General features: G+C 44.0%; 1 protein-coding gene across 8 annotated transcripts in view; it reads right to left on the minus strand.

Moving 5' to 3' along the window:
* Positions 1–378: 378 nt before the first annotated feature.
* Positions 379–27483, minus strand: part of NARS2 (asparaginyl-tRNA synthetase 2, mitochondrial) — a 90291-nt gene continuing 63186 nt past the window's right edge. For 4 of the 8 annotated variants that reach the window (XM_073335741.2, XM_073335746.2, XM_073335764.2 and 1 more), the window contains 2 exons: positions 21743–21769; positions 7114–12737 (listed from right to left, as the gene is read on the minus strand). In XM_073335741.2, the coding sequence (XP_073191842.2) occupies positions 12593–12737; positions 21743–21769 (172 nt within the window). In that variant the 3' untranslated portion in view covers positions 7114–12592. The other 4 variants (XR_012157897.2, XM_073335722.2, XM_073335736.2 and 1 more) reach the window with 4 other exon arrangements.

Below are 27483 nucleotides of genomic sequence, written 5' to 3' on the forward strand. Positions count from 1 at the left end.
TGCTGTCTCCTGTCTTATACTCAGATATTAAAATCTTTGGGGCAGGTCCCATCTTTTTGTGGAGCTTGTACAGCACCTAGCACAGTGGAGTTCTGGTCCATCTCTGGGACTCCTAAATGCAACTGCTCAAGACTCAGAGAGCTCAATACTTTCTGCAAAATCAGGTCATGTTGAGGGGGTCTGATGGTGGGCGCCCACAAAATGAGACACCAAAATCACTGGTGCCTTTTGAAAATATAGGCCTATGCCTTCACAGTACTGTGCAAACGGGAATGTTTGTAAAATGGCCTGAGAGTCTTGAATGAATGGCAATAAATAAATGTATATTAAAATTATTGGTGAACCAAAGAGCAAAAACCACAAAAAACAGACCGCAAATAAATGAAAGTTTACTTTTTATTTTCTTTGCAGCAATTATTCTAAACAATATTTCATTGTAAGATTAATAAAAAATTATTAAACGTATTGCCACATTCTTATTGAAACAAGAAGAGTCCTGAAGACAAATAATTAAAACGTAGACCAAGAAATTATAATAGGACAAAACACATTTTAAACCAGATCAGTTACAAACATTCAGCATTGCTCCTAGCAGCATAATCAAACCAAAGGTAAATGAAGAGGGATGATCTTGTGGACTAGACACAGGGCTTGTAATCAACTGGTTTTGGCTCAATTCCTGGCTATACCACACATTTCCTCCTTGGGCAAGGTGCTTAGTCTCTATGTGTCTCAGTTCTCCAACTATATAATGGGGACAGTAATACTTGAAAATTTTAAAGTCTGAAGGGACCATTAGGCTCATCTAATCTGACTTCCCGCATAGCACAGACCCAGCAATTTCTGCCTCAAGTCCATAACTTCTGGTGGAGCTAGAGGATGTCTTTCAGAAAGACACCTAATCTTGCCCTTCTCCTACTCTTTGTCTGTCTTGTCTAGTTCGACTGCAAGCTCTATGTGCGCAACGGCTGTCTCCTTACTATGTGCTAGTACAAAATCTAGCACTATGGAGCCCTAATTGCTGATAGGACATCTAGACACAACTGTAATACAAATAATACTTTGAGTAGCAACCACAAAACAGTATCTGAACTCCTGCTCAGACCCATGTCTAGCCTGCTGTGATGGGTTCGGTCACAGAGACCTCCTTGGGACTGTCATCTGACATGCTGAGATTACCTCTGAGCCTGTTTTCCCTGCCAGTTTGGGACTCCAGAACCCTGCCTTGTTGAGCCAGACACACTAGCCTGCTGCTACACAGACCCAGGTGTGGTCCACACCCCGAAAGCTGCAGACTTTAACCAAAAACTGCTCAGCAGGTCACCTATCTCCAGCACCCAGACACCTAGCTCCCAATGGGATCCAAACCCCAAATAAATCTGTTTTACTCTGTATAAAGCTTATACAGGGTAAACTCATAAATTGTCCGCCCTCTAACACTGATAGAGAGATATGCACAGCTGTTTGCTCCCCCAGGTATTAATCACTTACTCTGGGTTAATTAACAAACAAAAGTGATTTGATGAAGTATAAAAGTAGGATTTAAGTGGTTTCAAGTAATAACAGACAGAACAAAGTAAGTCACCAAGCAAAATAAAGCAAAAACTCGCAAGTCTAAGCCTAATACATTCAGAAACTGAATGGTAAAACCTCACCCTCAGAGATGTTCCAATAAGCTTCTTTCATCAACTAGACGCCTTCCTAGTCTGAGCCCAATCCTTTCCCCTGATACAGTCCTTGTTAGTTCTTAGGTGGAAAGCAGGGGCGTTCTCATAATTTGCACCCCCCTTGTTCTATTCCACCCCCTTTTATAGCTTTGGCACAAGGCAGGAATCTTTTGTCTCTCTGGGTCCCCACCGCTCCTTCTAAAAGGAAAAGCACCAGGTTTCAGATGGATTCCAGTATCAGGTGACATGTTCACATGTCCTGTGAGACTCCAGCCTCCATTCCACACGTACCCAGGAAGGTTTCCAGGTAAATAAACCATCTACAACCAACTGTCCTAGTCAATGGGAGCCATCAAGATTCTAAACCACCATTAATGGCCCACATGTTGCATTAATTACAATAGGACCTCAGAGTTATACTTCATATTTCTAGCTTCAGATACAAGAATGATACATGCATACAAATAGGAGAAATATATTCAGTAGGTTATAGCCTTTGTAATGATACCTTACAAGAGACCTTTTGCATAAAACATATTCCAGTTACATCATATTCACACTCATAAGCATATTTCCATAAAACATATGGAGTGCAATGTCACAATCTAGGCACGACTGTAATACAAATAACTATAATAATACTTTTGAGTAGAAACCGCTAAACAGTATCTGAACTCCTGCTCAGACCCATGTCTGGCCTGCTTCTGAAACAACTGGTACAGAACTCTTCAGTGAAATTCAACACATCTTTCTCCCATCTGGATCATACAATCAAACTTTATGATCCTTTGAAAAGTGCAGCTTTGCAAGGAACGATGAAATAAAACAATAAGCTCAGCCTTGAGAAGTAATGATCTCTTGTGGCCTCCACAGCTTTGGGAAGAGCTAGGAAATTATGACTACCAGTCTTTATATAAAATATCTCCCCTTTCTCCTCCAGTCCAATTTTGTACTGTGGAACCTCAGAGTTAGGAACTGACCAGTCAACCACACACATCATTTGGAATTGGAAGTACGCTATCAGGCAGCAGCCGAGACAAAAAGAAAGAAGAAGAAAAGGAAAGCAAATACAGTACTGTGTTAAATGTAAATGACTATAAAACTAAAGGGAAAGTTTAAAAGAAGATTTGACAAGGTAAGGAAACTATGTCTGTGTGCTTGCTGCATTTAAGTTAAGATGGTTAAAATAAGCATTTTAATTCTGCATAGTAAAGTTTCTAAACTGAGTTAAGCCAAGGTTCAGTTGTAAATTTTTGATAGAACAACCATACCATTTTATTCATAGTTACAAACATTTCAATGTTAGAAACAACCTCCATTCCCAAGGTGTTTGTAACTCTGAGGTTCTACTGTAATTCTCTTTTGGTCTATGGGGGAGGCAAAGACCACAGCCATAACCAATGTTATTGGGTTTTAATGGCACAGAACCGTCGTTTATTATTTATTCAAACCTCACAACCATCCATTAAAAGGGAACGTCTGTCTGTCCTTTGCTCATGACAATTCTCAAACCCCCATGGAACAAATCACTTCTGTAACTCCCCTCCCCCTTCTACAACACCTAATACTAGCCCACAGCCAAACCCATATTTAAGATCTCTGATTAGAGCTTTGCTAGCCCCTCCTCCTGGGGAAAACCAATGGGCCCCAATGGCCTATCAACTATCAGCTATTATGGGCCAAGCAGGGGAATAGGTTCCAAACCCGTGTCCCCTGCCAGCTGCCCTATATGCAAGTGGGACTCTAGTGCAGGTGTTCCTGCCATTGGTAACTGTGGCAGTTTTGCATGGGGAGATTGTCAATATTTGGGGGCCATGGCTGTATTTTTCGTCCTGTGCTTGTACAGTACCTAGCACAATGGGATCCTGGTCCATGACTGAAGCGGCCAGGCCCTACCATTATACAAATACTAAATAATAATAAATGGAGGAAGTTAATCTTTATGATAGATGGGCCCCAGCTCCCAGGCTGATTACTGGGCCCCTGTAATATTTAGAGGTGAGGAAGCTAAAGTATTTTATTTTTTAAAAGTTAAAACTGAATCTAAAAGTCTCTTTTCTCTAGATAGTTTGGAAGAAACACAGTATCCTCACGTTTGTAGCCTTCTTGGAATCTCCTGATGTTCAATATTCCTATGGAGAAGCTCTTGGCTGCAAGTTTCAGTACATCAGTGTTCAGAATCAACAGCATTTTTATTATTATTGTTATTTGCAGTGCTTCAAAATTCCTCTCCCACAATTCTGTGCCAGTTTCTTTGCATGCAGTTTTTGTGGACAACTAGCAAAGTTTATTAAATGTATCAAGTCTAATCTCAGGCCGCTGGATTGCTGAGAAACCTGAGATGTGGCAGTGATGGCTTGCTGACTGGCTTTGTGGTTGCATGTAGTGTCTGGGCTGGAGACCCAGACATGAGAGCCAATCTCTTTACTGCATTCAAAAGCCCCCAGTTTAACTTGCCTTAGTGTATGTTTACATTAAGAACGGATTGCTAAGTGTAAATAATCAAGAAGATCTTACTTCCAAAAGTGAAAGTCTTTATTTTGCTGCAACCAGTAAATGAAGACAGATTCTAAATGAAGACCCAGCAAGATTCTTGGCATGCTTCACTTACTATACATCCAACAGGAACGACCTTCCCAAACCTCTAAATTAACTTCCTTTTATTCTAGGATAAAATTTGAGGGAAATGCATGACATACCAAATGGAAATCCCAGGGAAAATCAACTCATCCTTGGCAATACCTGCTAGCATTACGTACCTATGGCATGATGCTAACAATGCCAGCCTCAGAAGGGAAAGGACTCCCATACTCACTAGATACCTAGAAAACTGGCTGCAAGGGAGTAGGGACCAGGAGGCCTAACGTGCAGTTCAGCTCTCACAGGAACTTTCAAATGTGCAGGAGTGCCAGTCACAATACTCGCCTCAGGCCTGATCTACACCTGGGGAGGTGGGGGGGAGACTAAGTCTAAGTTACCTAACTTCAGCTATGAAAATAGCGTAGCTGAAGTCAACATACTTAGAGCTACTTACTGCAATGTCTTCCCTGGGGTAGGTCAACTGCTGACACTCCCCCGTCGACTCCGCGTATGCTTCTCACTCCGGTGGAGTACCAGAGTTGATGGGAGCGCGCTCAGTTGTCGATTTATCGCGTCTTCACTCGACGCGATAAATTGACCCCCGCTGGATCGATCGCTCCGGAGGTAAGTGTAGACATGCCCTCAGACAGCACCACCACCCGGGCCTCAATCCTGGTAATGTCCCTCCTTCTTCAACAGCTTTCACAGAGAGATACAGATTGCCCTCAAGGTCAACTGAGCTTTTGATCTTGTTCTCTAGTGAAGAAAGGCAAAACAAGAACCAGAGCCAGACAAAACCAAATGAAAAATAAGGCAAAAAAAAATTAACAATAAGGGCGCTTAATCATTGAAACAAACTGCCAAGAGAAGTGGTGGATTCACAATCTCTTGAAGTCTTCAAATGAAGAGCAGATGCCTTTCTGGATTATATGCTTTAGAAAAACAAGTTATTGGGCTTGATACAGGGGTAATTGGATTAAACTGGCCTGTGTTATGCAGGAGGTCGGACTAGATGATCTAATGGTTCCTTCCGGCCACAAAATCTATCAATCAATCTCACGCTTCATCTCAAGCCTTCACCTCTCCCTAGTTTCTCCATCACCATGGACACCACTCACCAGCCTTCAGCCTTAATACGTGCAGCAACTTCGACCTGGCTCTCTCAACAATATGCCCAAATTTTGCTGCTTCAACATACATAATATTTCAAAGGTTTGACCTTTTCTGTTTGTCCAGACTGTCAATGCTCTTGGCTCAGGCCATCAGTATCTTATGCTATTGTGATCTCCTCCTCTTTGGCCTTGGTATTAACCACACTGCTCCCCTTAAGCCCATTCAAAACACTGCTGCCAGAATCATTGTTCCCGGCTTGTCAAGCTGCCTACATCACCCCCTTCTTTGTGTCTTCCACTGCATCAACTGTAAACTCTTTACCTTTGCCTTTAAGGCCCTTCTCCATTTACCCTGCCCTGTCATTCAGATCTGCCTGCTTATTGAGGTGTCAAATCCCCACTTCATTCCTGTCACTTATGGCAGCCCAATAAATGTTAAACAATAACAAACAAACAATCTGTGTACTGGGGAACTAGTTCAAATGCCTCTAAGATTGCAGCTGTGGCAGTGTGGCCATTTTGTGAGTTTAAGTTACTGATAACTTTGGCAAGGATACCATATACTTCTGGAGGCTACTTAGTAATGTTGCAAGTATGGAGCTGTCTGACTGAAGGAGTTTTTCCAAATCTTGCAGCTAACTAAGGGGCAACTACAAAATTAAGGTCTGGCCCAAAGCCGACTGATGTCAACGGGAGTCTTTGAATCAGGCCCTAAATGTAGAGGGATAATTCCCTGGAGTACACTGGGAGCTATATACCAACAAATGCCCACTAAACACTCGTTTAATCAAACATGAAAAGAATGTAGATACAAGAGGGACTTCTCAATGTGTGTGATACATTGAGGGGCACTGGCCTTGGCCTGGAGAAATAGTTTTTGGATACTCAAGGTTTGATAGTGTAAAACTGCTGCACACAACACTGGTGACATCTGTGAGAGAGTAATGTTATCTAATCATTGGTTTTCACTCTCTTTCACCTGCGTGGGAGAAAAATTATTTCAGCTCTGCTGCATTTCCTGCACACTCCATACAGCTATTTACATGGTAGTCATTAAAAATAACCCAATTCTTTTAAAGTCCTTGTCTGTACATATTATTTATTCTACAGCAGTGCTTAGGGTCCGTTGTGGTAGGCATTATACAAATGAGAGACACAAAACCCTGCCCCAGAGAGCTCACAGGTCAGGATTATGACAGTATGTGTAAGGTAAGAAGGGTGGCGCTGTGGACTGGGCCACTGGACTGCAACTCAGGGAGCCTGGGTTTAAGTCCCAACTCAACCACAAGTTTCCTGTGTGACCTTGGACAAGTCACTTAATCTACACACAGTTCCCATCTGCACAGTGGGGAGAAATTCTTCTCTACCTACCTAGGGGCATGAGGAGGAAAAATCTATCAAAAATTGTATCAGATCCTGCAGTGACGAGAGTCATGATATATAACGACTGGGAGCGCGTATTGGTTGTAGGGTGGCGTTACAAACACAGGTAAATCTGCTTGGCCAGTTGAATGTGAAATCATTTCTCAATAAAAATGGGAAAGTACACATTGGCTTCAGAGGCTTAAAAGTACTTCCACTTAACCGAACATTTCTTTCTTCCCACGAATTTGCGTTCTTTTTAAGACAGTATGCATAGATCACCTCTTACAGAGCTCTGTGTCTGGTGTAAGGTAAAGGATTCAGGTGCTGAACAGGTTGAAAGAATCACCATTATGATGAACACCAAAATCTTCTGACTGAAAAACAAACCATGAGGGAAAAAGCCAACCATGCATCTTTATTGACTCACAAAATCAACTGCCACCAACTCCCTCACCCCGGCAGTTACAAAGAAGAGACATTTTTCCTGACAAGATTCAGCTGATTAGGATCTACTTTCCAACCTCAACATGTACGTGCTTTTAATTCAGGGCGGGAAAATCTCTCTTTACAACAGCCGTTTCTTAGCCCTGGTCTACACTAGGACTTTAGGTCGAATTTAGCAGCATTAAATCAATGTAAACCTGCACCCGTCCACATGATGAAGCCCTTTATTTCGACTTAAAGGGCTCTTAAAATCGATTTCCTTACTCCACCCCTGACAAGTGGATTAGCGCTTAAATCGGCCTTGCCAGGTCGAATTTGGGGTACTGTGGACACAATTCAACGGTATTGGCCTCCGGGAGCTATCCCAGAGTGCTCCATTGTGACCGCTCTGGACAGCACTCTCAACTCAGATGCACTGGCCAGGTAGACAGGAAAAGAACTGCGAACTTTTGAATCTCATTTCCTGTTTGGCCAGCGTGGCAAGCTGCAGGTGACCATGCAGAGCTCAACAGCAGAGGTGACCATGATGGAGTCCCAGAATCGCAAAAGAGCTCCAGCATGGACTGAACGGGAGGTACGTGATCTGATCACTGTATGGGGAGAGGAATCCGTGCTATCAGAACTACGTTCCAGTTTTCAAAATGCCAAAACCTGTCAAAATCTCCCAGGGCATGAAGGACAGAGGCCATAACAGGGACCCAAAGCAGTGCCGCGTGAAACTTAAGGAGCTGAGGCAAGCCTACAAGAAAACCAGAGAGGTCAACGGCCGCTCCGGGTCAGAACCCCAAACATGCCGCTTCTATTATGAGCTGCAAGCCATTTTAGGCGATTCAGCCACCACTACCCCAGCCATGTTGTTTGACTCCTTCAATGGAGATGGAGGCAACACGGAAGCAGGTTTTGGGGACGAAGATGATGATGATGAGGAGGAGTTTGTAGATAGCTCACAGCAAGCAAGCAGAGAAACCGCTATTCCCGACAGCCAGGAACTGTTTCTCACCCTGGACCTGGAGCCAGTACCCCCCGAACCCACCCAAGGCTGCCTCCTGGACCCAGCAGGCGGAGAAGGGACCTCCGGTGAGTGTACCTTTTAAAATACTATACATAGTTTAAAAACAAGCATGTGAAAGGATTAATTTGCCCTGGCATTCGCGGCTCTCCTGGATGTACTCCCAAAGCCTTTGCAAAAGTTTTCTGGGGAGGGCAGCCTTATTGCGTCCTTCATGGTAGGACACTTTACCACTCCAGGCCAGTACTCAGGAATCATTGTACAACAAAGCACTGCAGTGTATGTTTGCTGGCGTTCAAACAACATCCGTTCTTTATCTCTCTGTGTTATCCTCAGGAGAGTGAGATATCATTCATGGTCACCTGGTTGAAATAGGGTGCTTTTCTTCAGGGGACATTCAGAGGTGCCAGTTCCTGCTGGGATGTTTGCCTGTGGCTGAACAGAAATGTTCCCCGCTGTTAGCCACGGGGAGGGGGGAGGTTGAGGGGGTAGCCACGTGGTGGGGGGTGGCAAAATGCGACCTTGGAATGAAAGCACATGTGCTATGTATGTAATGTTAACAGCAAGGTTTACCCTGAAAGACTGTAGCGACTGTTTTATAAAATGCGTCTTTTTAAATACCGCTGTCCCTTTTTTTTCCTCCACCAGCTGCATGTGTTTCAATGATCACAGGATCTTCTCCTTCCCAGAGGCTAGTGAAGATTAGAAAGAAAAAAAAACGCACTTGTGATGAAATGTTCTCTGAGCTCATGCTGTCCTCCCACACTGACAGAGCACAGACGAATGTGTGGAGGCAAATAATGTCAGAGTGCAGGAAAGCACAAAATGACTGGGAGGAGAGGTGGCGGGCTGAAGAGAGTAAGTGGCGAGCTGAAGACAGGGCTGAAGCTCAAATGTGGCGGCAGCGTGATGAGAGGAGGCAGGATTCAATGCTGAGGCTGCTGGAGGATCAAACCAGTATTCTCCAGTGTATGGCTGAGCTGCAGCAAAGGCAGCTGGAGCACCGACTGCCACTACAGCCCCTGTGTAACCAACCACCCTCCTCCCCAAGTTCCATAGCCCCCACACCCAGACGCACAAGAATGCAGTGGGGGGGCCTCCGGCCAACCAGCCACTCTTCCACAGAGGATTTCCCAAAAAAAAAAGAAGGCTGGCATTCAATAAATTTTAAAGTTGTAAACTTTTAAAGTGCTGTGTGGCATTTTCCTTCCCTCCTCCACCACCCCTCCTGGGCTACCTTGGTAGTCATCCCCCTATTTGTATGATGAATGAATAAAGAATGCATGAATGTGAAGCAACAATGACTTTATTGCCTCTGCAAGCGGTGATCGAAGGGAGGAGGGGAGGGTGGTTAGCTTACAGGGAAGTAGAGTGAACCAAGGGGCGGGGGGGTTTCATCAAGGAGAAACAAAGAGAACTTTCACACCGTAGCCTGGCCAGTCATGAAACTGGTTTTCAAAGCTTCTCTGATGTGTACCGCGCCCTCCTGTGCTCTTCTAACCGCCCTGGTGTCTGGCTGCGTGTAACCAGCAGCCAGGCGATTTGCCTCAACCTCCCACCCCACCATAAATGTCTCCCCCTTACTCTCTCAGATATTGTGGAGCGCACAGCAAGCAGTAATAACAGTGGGAATATTGGTTTCGCTGAGGTCTAAGCAAGTCAGTAAACTGCACCAGAACACTTTTAAACGTCCAAATGCACATTCTACCACCATTCTGCACTTGCTCAGCCTGTAGTTGAATAGCTCCTGACTACTGTCCAGGCTGCCTGTGTACGGCTTCATGAGCCATGGCATTAAGGGGTAGGCTGGGTCCCCAAGGATAACTATAGGCATTTCAACATCCCCAACAGTTATTTTCTGGTTTGGGAATAAAGTCCCTTCCTGCAGCTTTTGAAATAGACCAGAATTCCTGAAGATGCGAGCATCATGTACCTTTCCCGGCCATCCCACGTTGATGTTGGTGAAACGTCCCTTGTGATCCACCAGAGCTTGCAGCACTATTGAAAGGTACCCCTGGCGGTTTATGTACTCGCAGGCTTGGTGCTCCGGTGCCAAGATAGGGATATGGGTGTGGGTTCCGTCTATGGCCCCACCACAGTTAGGGAATCCCATTGCAGCAAAGCCATCCACTATGACCTGCACATTTCCCAGGGTCACTACCCTTGATATCAGCAGATCTTTGATTGCGTGGGCTACTTGCATCACAGCAGCCCCCACAGTAGATTTGCCCACTCCAAATTGATTCCCGACTGACCAGTAGCTGTCTGGCGTTGCAAGCTTCCACAGGGCTATTGCCACTTGCTTCTCAACTGTGAGGGCTGCTCTCATCTTGGTATTCATGCACTTCAGGGCAGGGGAAAGCAAGTCACAAAGTTCCATGAAAGTGCCCTTACGCATGCAAAAGTTTCGCAGCCACTGGGAATTGTCCCAGACCTGCAACACTATGCGGTCCCACCAGTCTGTGCTTGTTTCCCGAGCCCAGAATCGGCGTTCCACAGCATGAACCTGCCCCATTAGCACCATGATGCATACATTGCCAGGGCCCATGCTTTTAGAGAAATCTGTGTCCATGTCCTGATCACTCACGTGACCGCGCTGACGTCGCCTCCTCGCCCGGTATCGCTCCGCAAGGTTCTGGTGCCGCATATACTGCTGGAAAATGCGTGTGATGTTTAATGTGCTCCTAACTGCCAAAGTGATCTGAGCGGCCTCCATGCTTGCCTTGGTATGGCGTCCGCACAGAAAAAAGGCGCGGAACGATTGTCTGCCGTTGCTCTGACGGAGGGAGGGGCGACTGACGACACGGCTTACAGGGTTGGCTTCAGGGAGCTAAAATCACAAAGGGGTGGCTTGACATCAAGGAGTATTTCAGGCAGGACTTCACGGAGGGTTCCAATAAGAAATGGTGCACCTAAGTTATTGTTCTTATTGGAACAAGGAGGTTAGTCTGGCCTCTGATTGATACATGGCTAGATTTACCTCGCTGCACCTTCTCTGTGAGTGACTGCAGTGTGACCTAGAGGAATGAGTCCCCTAGACGGGGGAGGGGAGGAAGCAAATGATTACAAAACAAAGCTGGTCTATTTCTTGTTTTGATACACTCCATCTATCTTTTACATCTTTGGCTGGCAGCAGACGGTGCAGATGGACTGCATGCCATCCACATCTCAGGGCTGCTTGGCAGAAGATGGTACAATACGACTGCTAGCCATCCTCATCTCTTGCCTGCCTGGCAGAAGATGGTACAATACGACTGCTAGCAATCCATATCGCCTGCCTGCTCACCATAAGATGGTTCAATAGGACTGACTGCAGGACTTGAGAGAATGACTTGATCAAGTCACTCCAAATTTAGTCCCTGCGCCCATGTCTGCCCAGGCGCTCCTGGCCGACGTGGCCAGGAGCACCTCAGACATGACGATGATGGCTACCAGTCCTACTGCACCGTCTGCTGTCACAAGGCAATGGGTTGCTGCTACTGTGTAGCAATGCAGTACTGCGTCTGCCAGCACCCAGGAGACATACGGTGACAGGGAGCTGAGCGGGCTCCATGCTTGCCGTGGTATGGCGTCTGCACAGGTAACTCAGGAAAAAAGGCGCAAAACGATTGTCTGCCCTTGCTTTCATGGAGGGAGGGAGGGAACGGGGGCCTGACGATATGTACCCAGAACCACCCGCGACAATGTTTTAGCCCCATCAGGCATTGGGATCTCAACCCAGAATTCCAATGGGCAGCGGAGACTGCAGGAACTGTGGGATAGCTACCCACAATGCAACACTCCGGAAGTCGACTCTAGCCTCAGTACTGTGGAAGCACTCCGCTGAGTTAATGCACTTAGAGCATTTTCTGTGGGGACACACACACTGGAATATATAAAACCGATTTCTAAAAAAACGACTTCTATAAATTCGACCTAATTTCGTAGTGTAGACATACCCTTAAAAGCAAATGTGTCACAGTAATGGTAACACCGTGCAGTTCTATCACACTCAGTCTTCAAAGCACTGTACAGACATGCAATTAAGCCTCATAGCACTCCTGGCTCCCAGTCCTGTCCTTGCGTCGCACCCCTTATTAACAATCTTGCATTAAAAAATATCAGCTCTCAACAATGTTTATTCATTATAGTCCTAACTTTTGTTCCTCCCATGAGGATTTTAACCCCTTAGTTAAGCAAGATTCATTGCTTTGACAATTTAAAGTGCTATATAAATAATACTAAGAAATGGTAGGGTCTAAAATCTCCCAAGAAAAGTCTCGCTCCCAAACTCCCTCCATTAAATTTACCACAAGATTATTTGGTACAAAAATTCTCTCCATCTTTCCCCAATGTCATCACAAGCAGTCATATGCAGACACATTATACATACAAACACTCCAGCGCAGACAGGTCCATGTGAGTCAGCCATGGAGCTACAAAAGACAGGAGTGAGGAAACCTCGGGAAAGGAATAACATCTTTGATATTATCCACTCCCAAGATGCACTGCAGGTAGCGCTCAAACCCCATTCCGAAGCCTCCATGAGGGGCCGATCCAAACTGCCGGAGATCTAGATACCTGCAATTTAAATAGCTACATTCACAACATGGTTATGCTCAGATAATGAAAGCGATTCTTTCCATTTAGAATTTTTCCTCATCTTAATTACTTTGCTTGACCCAGACTCTTGCAACATCAAAAGTATCTGTAGTTAGAAATGGAAGACGTCTAATTAGCTCATTTAGTCCTTCCCCCACTGATGCTGAATTTTGCCCTACAGGGATTCTTTAATTTTCCACCCAGTCCCATTTTAAATGCCCTAAGTGATGGGGTTGCCAAAACGTGCCCTGGCACACTATTCCCTTGCCTAATAGGGCTTGGCATTAAAGGTATGTCTTCACCGTAGAGTTAACTCGGGCACTTCCTTAGGTGTTGCCCCTTGTTCCCCTCCTCTCCCGTTCACACACACACAAAACCCTCTCACATCTGGGGTTGGTAATGTTTTAAACCCAAGCTAGCTGGCCCAGCTCGGAGTACAGGTTAGAGCTTTTGCACAGGCTGTTAACACACCCGCTTTGCAGTGAGGATGCAGGCTAAAACACTGAAGCGCTGGCAGATGTCTAATGCCTTCCCACAATTCTCCCCATGTGCCCAGAAGGACAGACAAGTTCTCCCAAAATTCACTAGGAAAGAATCATACAGCAGCTCAGTGTACTACAGCACAAACCACCCTGGAATATATCCCCAGAAACCGCAGCAACACACACAGACACACACAGGATACAACAACTTGGGTTTGGGTAGGGCTTTGCAATGTGGCTGCTCACACCTGCACTAGGCTAACCTACGCATTCAGACCTGGGCGCTGATCTAGAGCCCATTAAAGTTAATGGAAAGCTCCCACTGCCTTCAATGGGCTTTGGATCAGGCACTTAACCCATTTCTGATGACTGCTATAGGAGCAGCTCTTTCCCTGTCAGCGCATCACCAGTGGTGGAGTTGAGACATTTTCAATACTGCACTGACAAGAGAAAAGGCAGGTTGTGGCAGACACACGGAAAATTTCCTTTATGCTGGAAAATGCTCCTGGAGGATCTCTTTATTCAACAAGCTGCACGCTGCACATTTTCCACCATGAAAGAGCCACAGACTAGCCCAGCATCCTGCCTCTTGCAGTGGCTCACACATGAAGCTTAAGAGGCAAGTGAACTGCTCCCCCTGCACCTGACTGATTGCACAATGTAATTCCATGAAGGGAAATATTTTTCCACGACCCCAGCTGGCAATCAGTTTATGCCCTGCAGCTGAAGAGTTGATAGCCTGTGTAACCTTTGAATCTTGCTAAACTATGTACTGCAATAACATCCCAGGGTGGTGAATTCCAGAAGTTTATTATATACCAAGTTCAAAAAGCATTTCCTTTCATCCATTTCAAACATGTATCCTTTTATCTTTGTCACATGTCCTGTTGCTGTATTACAAGGCACAGCGAAAAGGAGCACCCTCTTCACTACCATTCTCGGTAGGATGTATTTCTACCTTTTCTGTCTCCTTTCCAAACAACATAATCCATTCCTTTTAATCCCCTCATTACACTGAAATATCCTTGCCCTCTGCTGGTTAAAGAAGTGAGCCTGAAAGAACAGAGAAGGAGGACTTGTGGCACCTTAGAGACTAACAAATTTATTTGAGCATAAGCTTTCGTGAGCTACAGCTCACTTCATCGGATGCATGAGGTGGAAAATACAGTGGGAAGATTTATATACATAGAGAACATGAAACAATGGGTGTTACCATACACACTGTAAGGAGAGTGATCAGGTAAGGTGAGCTATTACCAGCAGGAGAGCTTGGGGGGGGCACCTCTTGTAGTGATATTCAAGATGGGCCATTTCCAGCTGTTGACAAGAACGTGGGGGGGGAGGGGGGGAGAGGAGGAATAAACACGGGGAAATAGTTTTACTTTGTATAATGACCCATCCACTGCCAGTCTCTATTCAAGCCTAAGTTAATTGTATCCAGTTTGCAAATTAATTCCAATTCAGCAGTCTCTCCTTGGAGTCTGTTTTTGAAATATTTTTGTTGAAGTATTGCCACTTTTAGGTCTGTAATCGAGTGACCAGAGAGATTGAAGTGCTCTCCGACTGGTTTTTGAATGTTATAATTCTTGACGTCTGATTTGTGTCCATTTATTCTTTTACGTAGACTGTCCAGTTTGGCCAATGTACATGGCAGAGGGGCATTGCTGGCACACGATGGCATATATCACATTGGTAGATGCGCAGGTGAATAAGCCTCTGATAGTGTGGCTGATGTGATTAGGCCCTGTGATGGTGTCCCCGAATAGATATGTGGACACAGTTGGCAACGGGCTTTGTTGCAAGGATAGGTTCCTGGGTTAGTGGTTCTGTTGTGTGGTGTATGGTTGCTGGTGAGTATTTGCTTCAGGTTGGGGGGCTGCCTGTAAGCAAGGACTGGCCTGTCTCCCAAGATCTGTGAGAGTGATGGGTCGTCCTTCAGGATAGGTTGTAGATCCTTGATGACGAGCTGGAGAGGTTTTAGTTGGGGGCTGAAGGGGTGACGGCTAGTGGCGTTCTGTTATTTTCTTTGTTGGGCCTGTCCTGTAGTAGGTGACATCTGGCTAATCTTCTGGCACTGTCCATCTGCTGAACTGAAATTATTTTGCAAACTGGATACAATTAACTTAGGCTTGAATAGAGACTGGGAGTAGATGGGTCATTTACATAAATAGTAAAACTATTTCCCCATGTTTGTCCCCCCTCACCACTGTTTCTCAGAGGTTCTTGTCAACTGCTGGAAATGGCCCACCTTGATCATCACTACAAAAGGTCCCCCTCCGCTCTCTTGCTGGTAATGGATCACCTTAAGTGATCATTCTCTCGTTACACTGTGTATGGTAACACCAATTGTTTCATGTTCTCTATGTATATAAATCTTCCCACTGTATTTTTCACTGAATGCATCCAATGAAGTGAGCTGTAGCTCACGAAAGCTTATGCTCAAATAAATTTGTTAGTCTATACGGTACCACAAGTCCCCCTTTTCTTTTTGCGGATACAGACTAACACGGCTGCTACTCTGAAACCTGAAAGAACAGAGGTGTCTGGGCACCCCACGCATCTCAACATTCAAGGTGGGGAAATGCTTTGTAAAACTGAAAGACGTGCTAGTGAAATTACAACAATCCCAAAGAAATCTTGCTTTGTTGACTGATCCAATGCTCCACGAGGGATGAGAGCAGAAAGAAAAAGATTTTGCTCACATCTGGGAAGAAACTGATTTTCTTCCCATTGGAAAAGGCCTTGAACCTTTGGGTTGATCAATGCTGACCTCAAACAACCTCAGTTTTGCATCTCAAAGTTTCTCTCGGTTTCCTATGCTGTTCAGGACCCTACAGGGTGAAATACACATGCAGGAGGCCAGACTGGATGATCAGAGTGGTGGTCCCCTTCTGGCCTTACGTATTTTAAATTGAATATTTCAGTTAATATCCAGGCTCTGTTGCTACGTACTGATGGTAGGTATAATGTCTGCTTCTGTTCCACACAGGACATGCTGTGTTGGAGAGGCAGTCGGATCAAAACTTAGCTCCATGAACCAAAGACAAAGGCTTGAATCAGCACTCCCTGGAGTCAATGGAAAAGTGCCCCTTGACTTCAATCAGCCAGTTCTGACACTGACTTACTGCGTGCAATTATGGGCAGGTCAGTTCCCCATCGATGAAATAAGGAAGACATGATTTCCCCGCCTCAGAGGGGGATTGTGAGTTTAACATTTGCACTGTGGCTCAAAGAGGAGATGCGGCCTACCAATGCTGCTATTACCCATTGGTTGGAAATGCTAGAACAGATGAAGCTCACCCGCTGCCAGTGAGCACTGCTGTATCTCAGGTCACCTCTGCTGCCCTGCTCCCCACTGTATAATAAAGGAGGGGAGTGGGAGTGAGGAGCCAGTGGGTCGCAAAGGTAGAAAGAAGTTAAAATGACATGGCTTTAGATCGTTTTTACTTCTAATGGCATTACATTCTTTCCTTATTCTGTTGCCACAGAGGGTCACCTCTATCCTATTCAGCATATTGATAGAAAGATCATACTTGCCATTGAGGCTCAGAGGAGTATATTACAACATGGAGATGCCCAGCTTGGCTAGCCCTCCTCCAGTCAAAAGGGGAATGAATTCCAATGGGACAGAACAGACTCCATCTCCAAAGAGCAGATCACATGTACCCATCTGCTCTGTCGCTATCCCACTGAGCGAATGCTAGAAAATCCAGATCCCTGGGCAGAGATGCCAATGGGACAAGTGTGAAGCTACTTTCAACATTTATGTCCACTATGAAAGTCAGAATGAGGAAGCGAGTCCAATATCTAGAGAGTATCTGGGCTGCTACGTGCAGTGTGGGTGGGCACGGTACAAGAACTAGCAGCTCGGGGACAAAGTGTTCCTGTTATTATTATGGTAGCGTCTAAAGGCCCCCATTGTGCTAGGCGCTGTACAAATACATAGCGAGAGACAGTCCTTGCCCCAACAAGTTTACAATCTAAACAGGCAAGATAGACAAAGGGTGGGAGGGGAAACAAAGACACGGCAGAGCCAGAAAACTCAGATCTCCTGATTCCCCCCAGAGTCCAGTGTCCTAGAAACTGGACCACTCTGCCCCTCTGATACTTATACCGAAATCTGATAACCAGTAGCATTAAAATGAGGTGACCAAGTTCCTTGCAAGTTACAGTGTGAAAGAAAGGACAGTGGAAATAATCTCAATAACTGCACAAACCAATGCTGAACGTCCCTCTCCAATGCCAATCAAAAGGAAAATCTACAACACACACAATGTATCTAACTGAAAGATCAAGATGTGTTCAGGAACTTTACTGTATTTTCTTATTAAAGCCCACTCGTCAGCTGAATAAATGATGGGACTAGGAACACTGTCTGCTTCAGATCACTGATTCTCTCCTTCCACCCTCCTCTCCCAGTGGTACAATGGGTCCATTAGAGGCAAGCCACTCCTTAAACAACACACTGAGGAGCGGCCAGATTGTGATTTCCAAGGTCCCACAATGCTCAGTGGGAGGAAGAGGCAAACAAAGATACTTAAGCTATTACCAGCAGGACAGTGGGGTGGGAATAGGTATTGTTTCATATTCTCTGTGTATATATAAAGCCTGCTGCAGTTTCCACGATATGCATCTGAAGAAGTGAGCTGTAGCTCACGAAAGCTTATGCTCTAATAAATTGGTTAGTCTCTAAGGTGCCACAAGTCCTCCTTTTCTTTTTGCGAATACAGACTAACACGGCTGTTACTCTGAAACCTGTTCTATGCAGGATCTCAGAAAAGGAGCATTTTAAAGCATTTTCTGTGCAAATATTAGTCAATATCTTACTTTAAAAATCACATAGAAGTTTCAACTACGCTCCAATGAGCTAGTGTGTCGAATTTGGAGACTAAATTCAATCATTAAAATGTAAAGAAAGCAAGTTCCGTCCTGCTGGAATTGTCAGTCTCAGTGCAACTGCAACTCGGGGATTCGCCACTGATCCCGCTGTAATACTGATGGATAATTAGGAGCAGATACAGCGAAGCAGATCAGCTCAATAACTGCCTGCTCTTTGGGTGGACTTTAGAGATCAGGGGTTAGGAGCACTTTTGTGCACTCCTATTGAGGGATTTCCAGCGCACAAGCCCCTGCAGAATCCAGGTACCAAACGAGAAGCTATTACTCTGTTGAGCTGCAAGTGCTACGACAGTGTCAATGGCTCCCTATGCTGTGTCCTGAGGGCACATTTTTCCTGATGGGAGGTACAGTTGATGGGAGGGTGGGGACAGAATAGAAAGTGCCTCCAGAACGTGATGGAAACCCCATGCACCAACACAGACAGGCTGTTGACAATGACTCCTTGTGCTTCCCCAAGGAAAGTTAGAAAGATATGGCACAGCCTTCGTGCTACTGTTGATAGCCATTACATAAATAGCCTGCCACAATCTCCCAGCATGGATCTTCATAGAGCTATTGTTTAAAATCCAGCCAAACAGCAGAACCCTATTCATGCACAATCAGGTTGAATGCTGCAGGGCTTAAGGTGACCTCCTATGGGAAATAGTAAGAAGTTACCCTCCACTCTCCAGACACACTACAGCTGTGTGCAATTAAACTAGGTGCCACATTCCTCAGAAGCACCCAGCACTTCTGAGAGCAGGAGAGCAGCCTAATTGGATCAATCATCTGATGTACTATGACAACTCCTGTGTTCCTGTGATTTGTCTCAATCACCATTCTCAGCTCTATGGGTGCAACGAGTAAGCAAGAGACCGGCTACAGCTATTGAACTTGAGCACCCTCCATGTCCCGAGCCCGTGGCAGCTTTCTGACAACACGTGCAGTGCAGATGAGCTGCTCTCGGCCTGCATTCCTACCTACGGATGTGGAGGATTCTCCCTCACTCGCAATCTTTAAGTCATGACTGGATGTCTCCAAAAGATGCATCTCACACGGACGCTGAAGGGGCTAATATGGGCCCAAGAGGCCAATTAACAGTACCAGGCTGCACCTGGATGAGAAGCCAGCCTTAACTTGGCAGGAGAAAGATGGTTAGTATAAAGAGAGAACGTCTCTAGCAGAAAGGGGCTGACGCCCAGCAGCGGCGGTCATTTTTTCAGACTCAGTTTCAGGCCTTATGGCAATAAGAAAGGGCCTCTCCGAACGCAGAAGTGATTTAATCAATCAAATTATATTTCCAGTGACAGAGTTAATACCGATGGGGAAACATGTAGCTTAGCCTGAATCCCAGTGCATATTGGGGTAAAGAGGGACTGAAAAGGTGGGACAAAGCAGCCAAAAGCACTGTAAGAAATGGAAGGATTGACATAGAAATACCGTGAATAAATGGGAATTCTAAAGTGTAGTACAGAAAAATTTCAAAGAAGGATGGCAAAATCTTTGGATCAACGAAAGAAGAGGTAGAAGATATTTTGAACCGTGCCGTGGAGTTGAGAACAACAACATATTTCAGGGCTTGAATAGGAAAAATCAAGTGATTTTGTTTAGAGTACTGACTGGTCACTGTGATTTAAACAAAACTCTTTTGAAAAAACAAACAAACAAAGATGGAGTATGTGCATTCTGTAGGGTAAAAGAAACAAACTGATCACCTTTTATGGGTATGTCAGAGCTTTGATTAAAAAAAGGGCAAAGCTTTTTGAGGAATTTAAACAACTTAAGGTAACAAAAGTTATATCATGTTACTCAGAAAAATATCAGGGAAATGGGGTCATAGCAGAAAGGCACCTGATGGACGCAGAGCAGAGTGAAAGGATATCAGCGGCTGAGTATTTAGCAATTATAGTTGGTGGCTATAGACTATTCAGTTAAGTCTGCTTCACCATGGAGAGAAAGAGAGGAAAAAAGAGTCTGCCATACCTCTCTGGGAATAGAGAGGCAGTGAGGGGTAAGCCCTGGGATCCTAGCTAGATGAGGGGAAGGCTGGGAAGGAAAGCTGGATTGCACGGGAAGGGAACACCCCTGGGCAGCAGGCCCTAAGAGAAGGGCAGGTCTGGGTAAGAAATTTGAAAGAGGGGGTAAGCCCTGAAAGAGGGGCACGGCTAGGAAAGCTGGCAATGGAAGAAGGCCCAGACTAAGGGAAAGGATCAATAGAAGGACCTGCAGGAAGGAGCTGGTACCCTGAGACTGTTCCTGGAGGGAGAGGGCAGCTGGGGAGAAAGAGACTTTCTAAAGCAGGCCTGGGAGAAGACAGGCTCCAGGGCAGAATGAGTGTCGGTGGTTTGGGAGGAGCTGAGCCTCCAGAGAAAGCCCTGGGAAGCAGCTCTCTGTGACAGAGTGAGGAGAAACTCTGCAGAGCCGGGGGTGTACTGACAACTGATTTGGGGAAGCATAGAAGAGTTTTTGTCCCTTTGAGCTGGGACATTATTACCCCGGAAGGGGCAGACTAAATCATGACCTGGCTGAAGGGTGAAATGATGGGCAAAGAGACTACTGCAGCATTGGGGCGACAATCAGGGGGCAGCACTCAGTGAGCAGAGAGCCACTGTGCCATGCCTGGCCACTAGGAGGTGCTCCTGCGGTGAGTGAATTCCTCCACAATATGCCATAGTTCCAAAAGAATTTACGGACTTGACACCAAAATTACTGGGTGAAATTCTATGTCTTGTGCTAAGCAGTACGTCAGACTAGCTCATCATCATGGTCCTTCTGGCCTACAAATCCATGAAAGATGGGAAGAAGTTTCATTTGCCCTGCCTACACATTGCTGATGTAGAGGCTTGTGGTACCTTGTGCTGTGCTATTCCCAAGCAATTTCAGGATGCAGGAGGGAATCCTGCATTCATTACAGCTTCTTAATCCAAGTTATCAGTTTAAAAAGCATTCTTCTCCCTAACGGCTATTCTAGCTACCCAAGTACTTTTTGATAAACTCTCTGACGTTTGAAACACTTTGCAACATTACTCCTCTACCAGATAATTAACAGATACATCCTAAGCATTATTATGATAATACAAATAATTCATAATTTTTCAAAAGGGACACAGTCTGGACAGTCACTTTAATAGGAGAAAACTCAGGGAGCCCATTTTTCCCTTCTTAAATTCAAGGACTGTTCTATTCTATTTCTTTAGGAGGACAACTGTAATTACTTCAACTACGACCCTGCCAATTGCAAGTGGAGTTTTTCATGTGGCCACTAAAGATCAAAAATAGCTTGTGGTTTTTGTGCTCTATTTATCTCATACAACAGCACCTGGGATTTTTTAGTAACGTTCTGGGTTTTTTGCATACAGTTTAAGGATTTCATATTAAAAATTGTTGATGAGCAGCAAGTTAATCCATTTTGTGCAATAATGAAAGGTATGAAAGAGTCAACTCTGGCTGCAACTAAAGAAGTCGGAGGATAAACTTTAAGTAACATAAGGTTAAACTTTGTTCAGGTGAGATGGCCATTTCATTGTTACTGGTTGCAACTCACTGAGGGCCTCAGTGAAAAAGCTTCTTCCGTAACAGTAGTAAGAGAACAGATACTGTTTGTAGACCAAGCTATAGACTTACCATTGGTAGGCATCTGCAAGTCCTAATCTGTGGAATAAACAAACTCTTGTCAATAAATCAGCAGAGCAGATCCGTATCAGCTGTGTGATCTGTTAACAGTTTGGTGCATGGAAATACACAGAGAAAGAAAAGGGAAGATATTACTAATTAATAGGGCTGTCAAGTGATTAAAAAAATTAATTGTGATTAATCACGCTGTTAAATAACAATAGAATACCATTTACTTTAAATATTTTTGGATGTTTACTACATTTTCAAACATATTAATTTCAACTACAGCACAGAATACAAAGTGTACAGTGCTCAGTTTATTTATTACAAATATTTGCACTGTAAAAAACAATTGTATTTTGCAATTCACCTCATACAAGTACTGTAGTGCAATCTCTTTATCATGAAAGTTGAACTTACAAATGTAGAATTATGTAAAAAAATAAAACCACCTGCATTCAAAAATAAAACAACGTAAAACTTCAGAGTCTGCAAGGCCACTCAGTCCTACTTCTTGTTCAGCCAATCATTAAGACAAACAAGGTTGCTTACAATTTATAGGAGTTAATGCTGCCTGCTTCTTGTTTACAATGTCACCTGAAAGTGAGAACAGGCATTCGCATGGCCCTGTTCATAGATTCATAGATATTTAGGTCAGAAGGGACCATTATGATCTAGTCTGACCTCCTGCACAACACAGGCCACAGAATTTCACCCACTACTCCTGCAAAAAACCTCACACCTATATCTGTGCTATTGAAGTCCTCAAATCATAGTTTAAAGACTTCAAGGAGCAGAGAATCCTCCAGCAAGTGACCCGTGCCCCATGCTACAGAGGAAGGTGAAAAACCTCCATGGCCTCTTCCAATCTGCCCTGGAGGAAAATTCCTTCCCGACCCCAAATATGGCGATCAGCTAAACCCTGAGCATATGGGCAAGATTCATCAGCCAGATACTACAGAAAATTCTTTCCTTGGTAACTCAGATCCCACCCCATCTAATATCCCAGCACAGGCATTTGGCCTATTTACCATGAATATTTAATTACCAAAAAACATGTTATCCCATCATACCATCTCCTCCATAAACTTATTGAGTTTAATCTTAAAGCCAGATAGATCTTTTGCCCCCACTGCTTCCCTTGGAAGGCTATTCCAAAACTTCACTCCTCTGATGGTTAGAAACCGTCGTCTAATTTTTACTCTAAATTTCCTGGTGGCCAGTTTATATCCATTTGTTCTTGTGTCCACATTGGTACTGAGCTTAAATAATTCCTCTCCTTCTCCTGTATTTATCCCTCTGATATATTTATAGAGAGCAATCATATCTCCCTTCAACCTTCTTTTAGTTAGGCTAAACAAGCCAAGCTCCTTGAGTCTCCTTTCATAAGACAAGTTTTCCATTCCTCGGATCATCCTAGTAGCCCTTCTCTGTACCTGTTCCAGTTTGAATTCATCCTTCTTAAACATGGGAGATCAGAACTGCACACAGTATTCCAGGTGTGGTCTCACCAGTGCCTTGTATAACGGTACTAAAACCTCCTTTTCCCTACTGGAAATACCTCTCCTGATGCATCCCAAGACCACATTAGCTTTTTTCACGGCCATATCACATTGGCAGCTCATAGTCATCCTATGATCAACCAATACTCCAAGGTCCTTCTCCTCCTCCGTTACTTCTAATTGATGTGTCCCTAGCTTATAACTAAAATTCTTGTTATTAATTCCTAAATGCATGACCTTACACTTCTCACTATTAAATTTCAGCCTATTACTATTACTCCAGTTTACAAGGTCATCCAAATCCTCCTGTAGGATATCCCTGTCCTTCTCTAAATTGGCCATACCTCCCAGTTTTGTATCATCCACAAACTGTATTAGCACACTCCCACTTTTTGTGCTGAGGTCAGTAATAAAAAGATTAAATAAGATTGATCCCAAAACCGATCCTTAAGGAACTCCACTGGTAACCTCCCTCCAGCCTGACAGTTCACCTTTCAGTAGGACTCATTGTAGTCTCTCCTTTAACCAATTCCTTATCCACCTTTCAATTTTCCTATTAACCCCCATCTTATCCAATTTAACTAATAAGTCCCCATGTGGCACGGTATCAAATGCCTTACTGAAATCTAGGTAAATTAGATCCACTGTGTTTCCTTTGTCTAAAAAATCTGTTACTTTCTCAAAGAAGGAGATCAGGTTGGTTTGGCACGATCTACCTTTTGTAAAACCATGTTGTATTTTGTCCCATTTACCATTGACTTCAATGTCCTTAACTACTTTCTCCTTCAAAATTTTTTCCAAGACCTTGCATACTACAAATGTCAAACTAACAGGCCTATAATTACCCGGATCACTTTTTTTCCCTTTCTTAAAAATAAGAACTATGTTAGCAATTCTCCAATCATACGGTACAACCCCTGAGTTTACAAATTCATTAAAAATTCTTGCTAATGGGCTTGTAATTTCATGTGCCAATTCCTTTAATATTCTTGGATGAAGATTATCTGGGCCCCCCGATTTAGTCCCATTAAGCTGTTTGAGTTTTGTTTCTACCTCAAATATGGTAATGTCTACCTCCATATCCTCATTCCCATTTGTCATGCTACCATTATCCCTAAGATCCTCTTTAGTCTTATTAAAGACTTAAGCAAAGTATTTGTTTACATATTGGGCCATGCCTAGATTATCCTTGACCTCCACTCCATCCTCAGTGTTTAGCGGTCCCACTTCTTCTTTCTTTGTTTTCTTCTTATTTATATGGCTTTAGAACCTTTTACTATTGGTTTTAATTCCCTTTGCAAGGTCCAATTCTACTTGACTTTTAGCTTGTCTCACTTTATCCCTACATGTTCTGACCTCAATAAGGTAGCTTTCCTTGCTGATCCCTCCCTTCTTCCACTCCTTGTATGCTTTCTGCTTTTTCTTCTCTTGTAGCTGGTGTTGCAAGATATTTAGTTACCAGGTGTGCTAAAGATTCATATGTCCCTTCATGTTTCAACCACCATTCCAGAGAACATGCTTCCATGCTGATGACAGGTTCTGCTTGATAATGATCCAATGCAGTGCGGACTGACACATGTTCATTTTCATCATCTGAATCAGATGCCACCAGTTTTTCTTTTTTGGTGGTTTGGGTTCTGTAGTTTCTGCATCAATGTTTTGCTCTTTTTAGACTACTAAAAGCATGCTCCACATCTTGCCTCTCTCAGATTTTGGATGGCACTTCAGATTCTTAAAGCTTGAGTCGAGTGCTGTAGCTATTTTTAGAAATCTCACATCGGTACTTTCTTTGCGTTTTGTCAAACCTGCTGTGAAAGTGTTCTTAAAATGAACATGTGCTGGGTCATCATCTGAGACTGCTATGACATGAAATATATGGCAGAATGCAGGTAAAACAGAGCAGGAGACATACAATTCTCCCCACAAGGAGTACAGTCACAAATTTAATTGATAATTTTTTTTTTTTTTTTAAACGAGCATCATCAGCATGGAAGCATGTCCTCTGGAATGGTGGCCAAAGCATGGAAGAGGCATACGAATGTTTAGCATATCTGGCATTTAAATACCTTGCAATGCGGGCTACAACAGTGCCATGCAAACACCAGTTTTCACTTTTAGGTGACATTGTAAATAAGAAGCAGGCAGCAGTATCTCCCATCAATGTAAACAAACTTGTTTGTCTTAGCGATTAGCAGAATAAGAAGTAGGACTGAGTGGACTTGTAGGCTCTGAAGTTTTACACTGTTTTGTTTTTGAGTGCAGTTATGCAACCAAAAAAAAATCTGTATGTCTAAGTTACACTTTCAAGATAAAGAGATTGCATTTCTGAACTTGTATGAGCTGAACTGAAAAATACTATTTCTTTTGTTTATCATTTTTACAGTGCAAATATTTGTAATAAAAATAATATAAAGTGAGCACTGTGCACTTTGTATTCTGTGTTGTAACTGAAATCAATATTGAAAAGGTAGAAAAACACATCCAAAAATATTTAATAAATTTCAATTAGTATTCTATTGTTATAAGTGTGATTAATTGTGATAACTTTTTTTAATCGCGATTCATTTTTTTTGAGTTAATCGCGAGAATTAACTGGGATTAATTGACAGCCCTACTAATTAATACAAAAAGGGGAAGAGAGGAAAGAAGCATAATCAATAGCAGAGGTTTCTGAAATACAAAATAGTTCTTTTTTGGTGGTGTTGAACAATACTCTTCCTAAACGTATTGTACCAATTCTAACGCAGTAAGGTCCCAATCCTGCAAAGACCTGTGCACACGCTTAACTTTACACATATGAATTGTCCTATTGACTTCAACTGGGATACTCAAGTGAATGAAGATAAGCATGCGTGCAAGTCTTTGCAGGATCGGGGCCATAGTTTCTTTATACAGTTGTATTATAAAATCCAACTCTCTCTTAGTTACAATAGCTCTTCAGGGCTAAACATGAGTTAAGACCAATGAAAATTCCTTTACTCAGCAGATCAAGTCAGCAGATCTGACCCTGAATACTCAAAAGGAAGAGATCCCAGAGTAAGATGATGCCGTTTTCACATAGTTGCTGGACTTTAAGCCCATTGAAGTTATACATTTCATTGATTTATACACCTCTGTTGTATGGGCTCTTACTCCTCAGCATTCCAAATTAAACAGTTCTGGTTTTAATCTCTCCCCACCCAGATCCTGTACCTCTACAGAATGTCAGTGCCCTTCTTTGGTTCATTATGCTGAAGTAGGCTTCACTGTACTTCATTAACTAGACATGTTTCAGCTGAATAGGTGACTGCTCTAAGTACTAAATGCATTTGCCAAATGTAACTAATGTTACACTGGGATTTCCAAAATCCTCCAAAAATGCCTTCTGTATGTGACTGGCCCAAAGGGGCAGGGCTGAACTCTGTGAAGGATCCATTAAAAATGGAGATTGGATCTGAGTTTAACCCTGTGAAGAGGATTTCCCCCCTAAAGAATCACAGGACTGCACCCTCAATGCCAGCTTTGATAATTGGAGACAGTGCTGCTTCCGGATGACTTCAAAGCACCTTGAAATCACACAGACTGCTACAGACCAGGGGGGTGGGGTGGGGTGGGGTGGGGTGGAGTCAAAGAGCAGAGATCTGTGACAAACTAACATTGGTTCCACTTCCTAATTAACTTATCAACATCTTTTAGCACAGAACAACACTTTCTGAAATGACAGCACTGAGGTTGCATCTACATTAGCAAAGCTCATAGCTGTAATTCACTGCAGCGTGATTCCTTAGGGTTAGACAATACTGTGGCCACGTCTACACTACCCGCCGGATCGGCAGGTAGTGATCAATCTATCAGGGATTGATTTATCGCGTCTAGTGTAGACATGATAAATCGATCCCCGATCGCTCTGCTGTCGACTATGGAACTCCACCAGAGCGAGAGGCGGAAGCGGAGTCGACAGGGGAGCGGCGGCCGTCGATCCCGCGCCGCGAGGACGCGAAGTAAGTGATTTTAAGTCGATCTAAGATACATCGACTTCAGTTACGCTATTCTCGTAGCTGAAGTTGCGTATCTTAGATCGATCCCCCCCTGCAGTGTAGATCAGGCCGTAGTCAAAGAGACCCACGCCCCATCTACACTACAGCTTCCACCTTTGCTACCACTGGTGGCGAATTACCATGTTGGTGAGTGGGGACAAGGCCTAAGGAGGGAGTCCATGTGCCAGACACAATTACTAGAGCTGTCGATTACTCGTAGTTAACTCATGAG

Source organism: Lepidochelys kempii, chromosome 1 (genome assembly GCF_965140285.1).
Source record: "Lepidochelys kempii isolate rLepKem1 chromosome 1, rLepKem1.hap1, whole genome shotgun sequence".
Classification (NCBI taxonomy): domain Eukaryota; kingdom Metazoa; phylum Chordata; order Testudines; family Cheloniidae; genus Lepidochelys; species Lepidochelys kempii.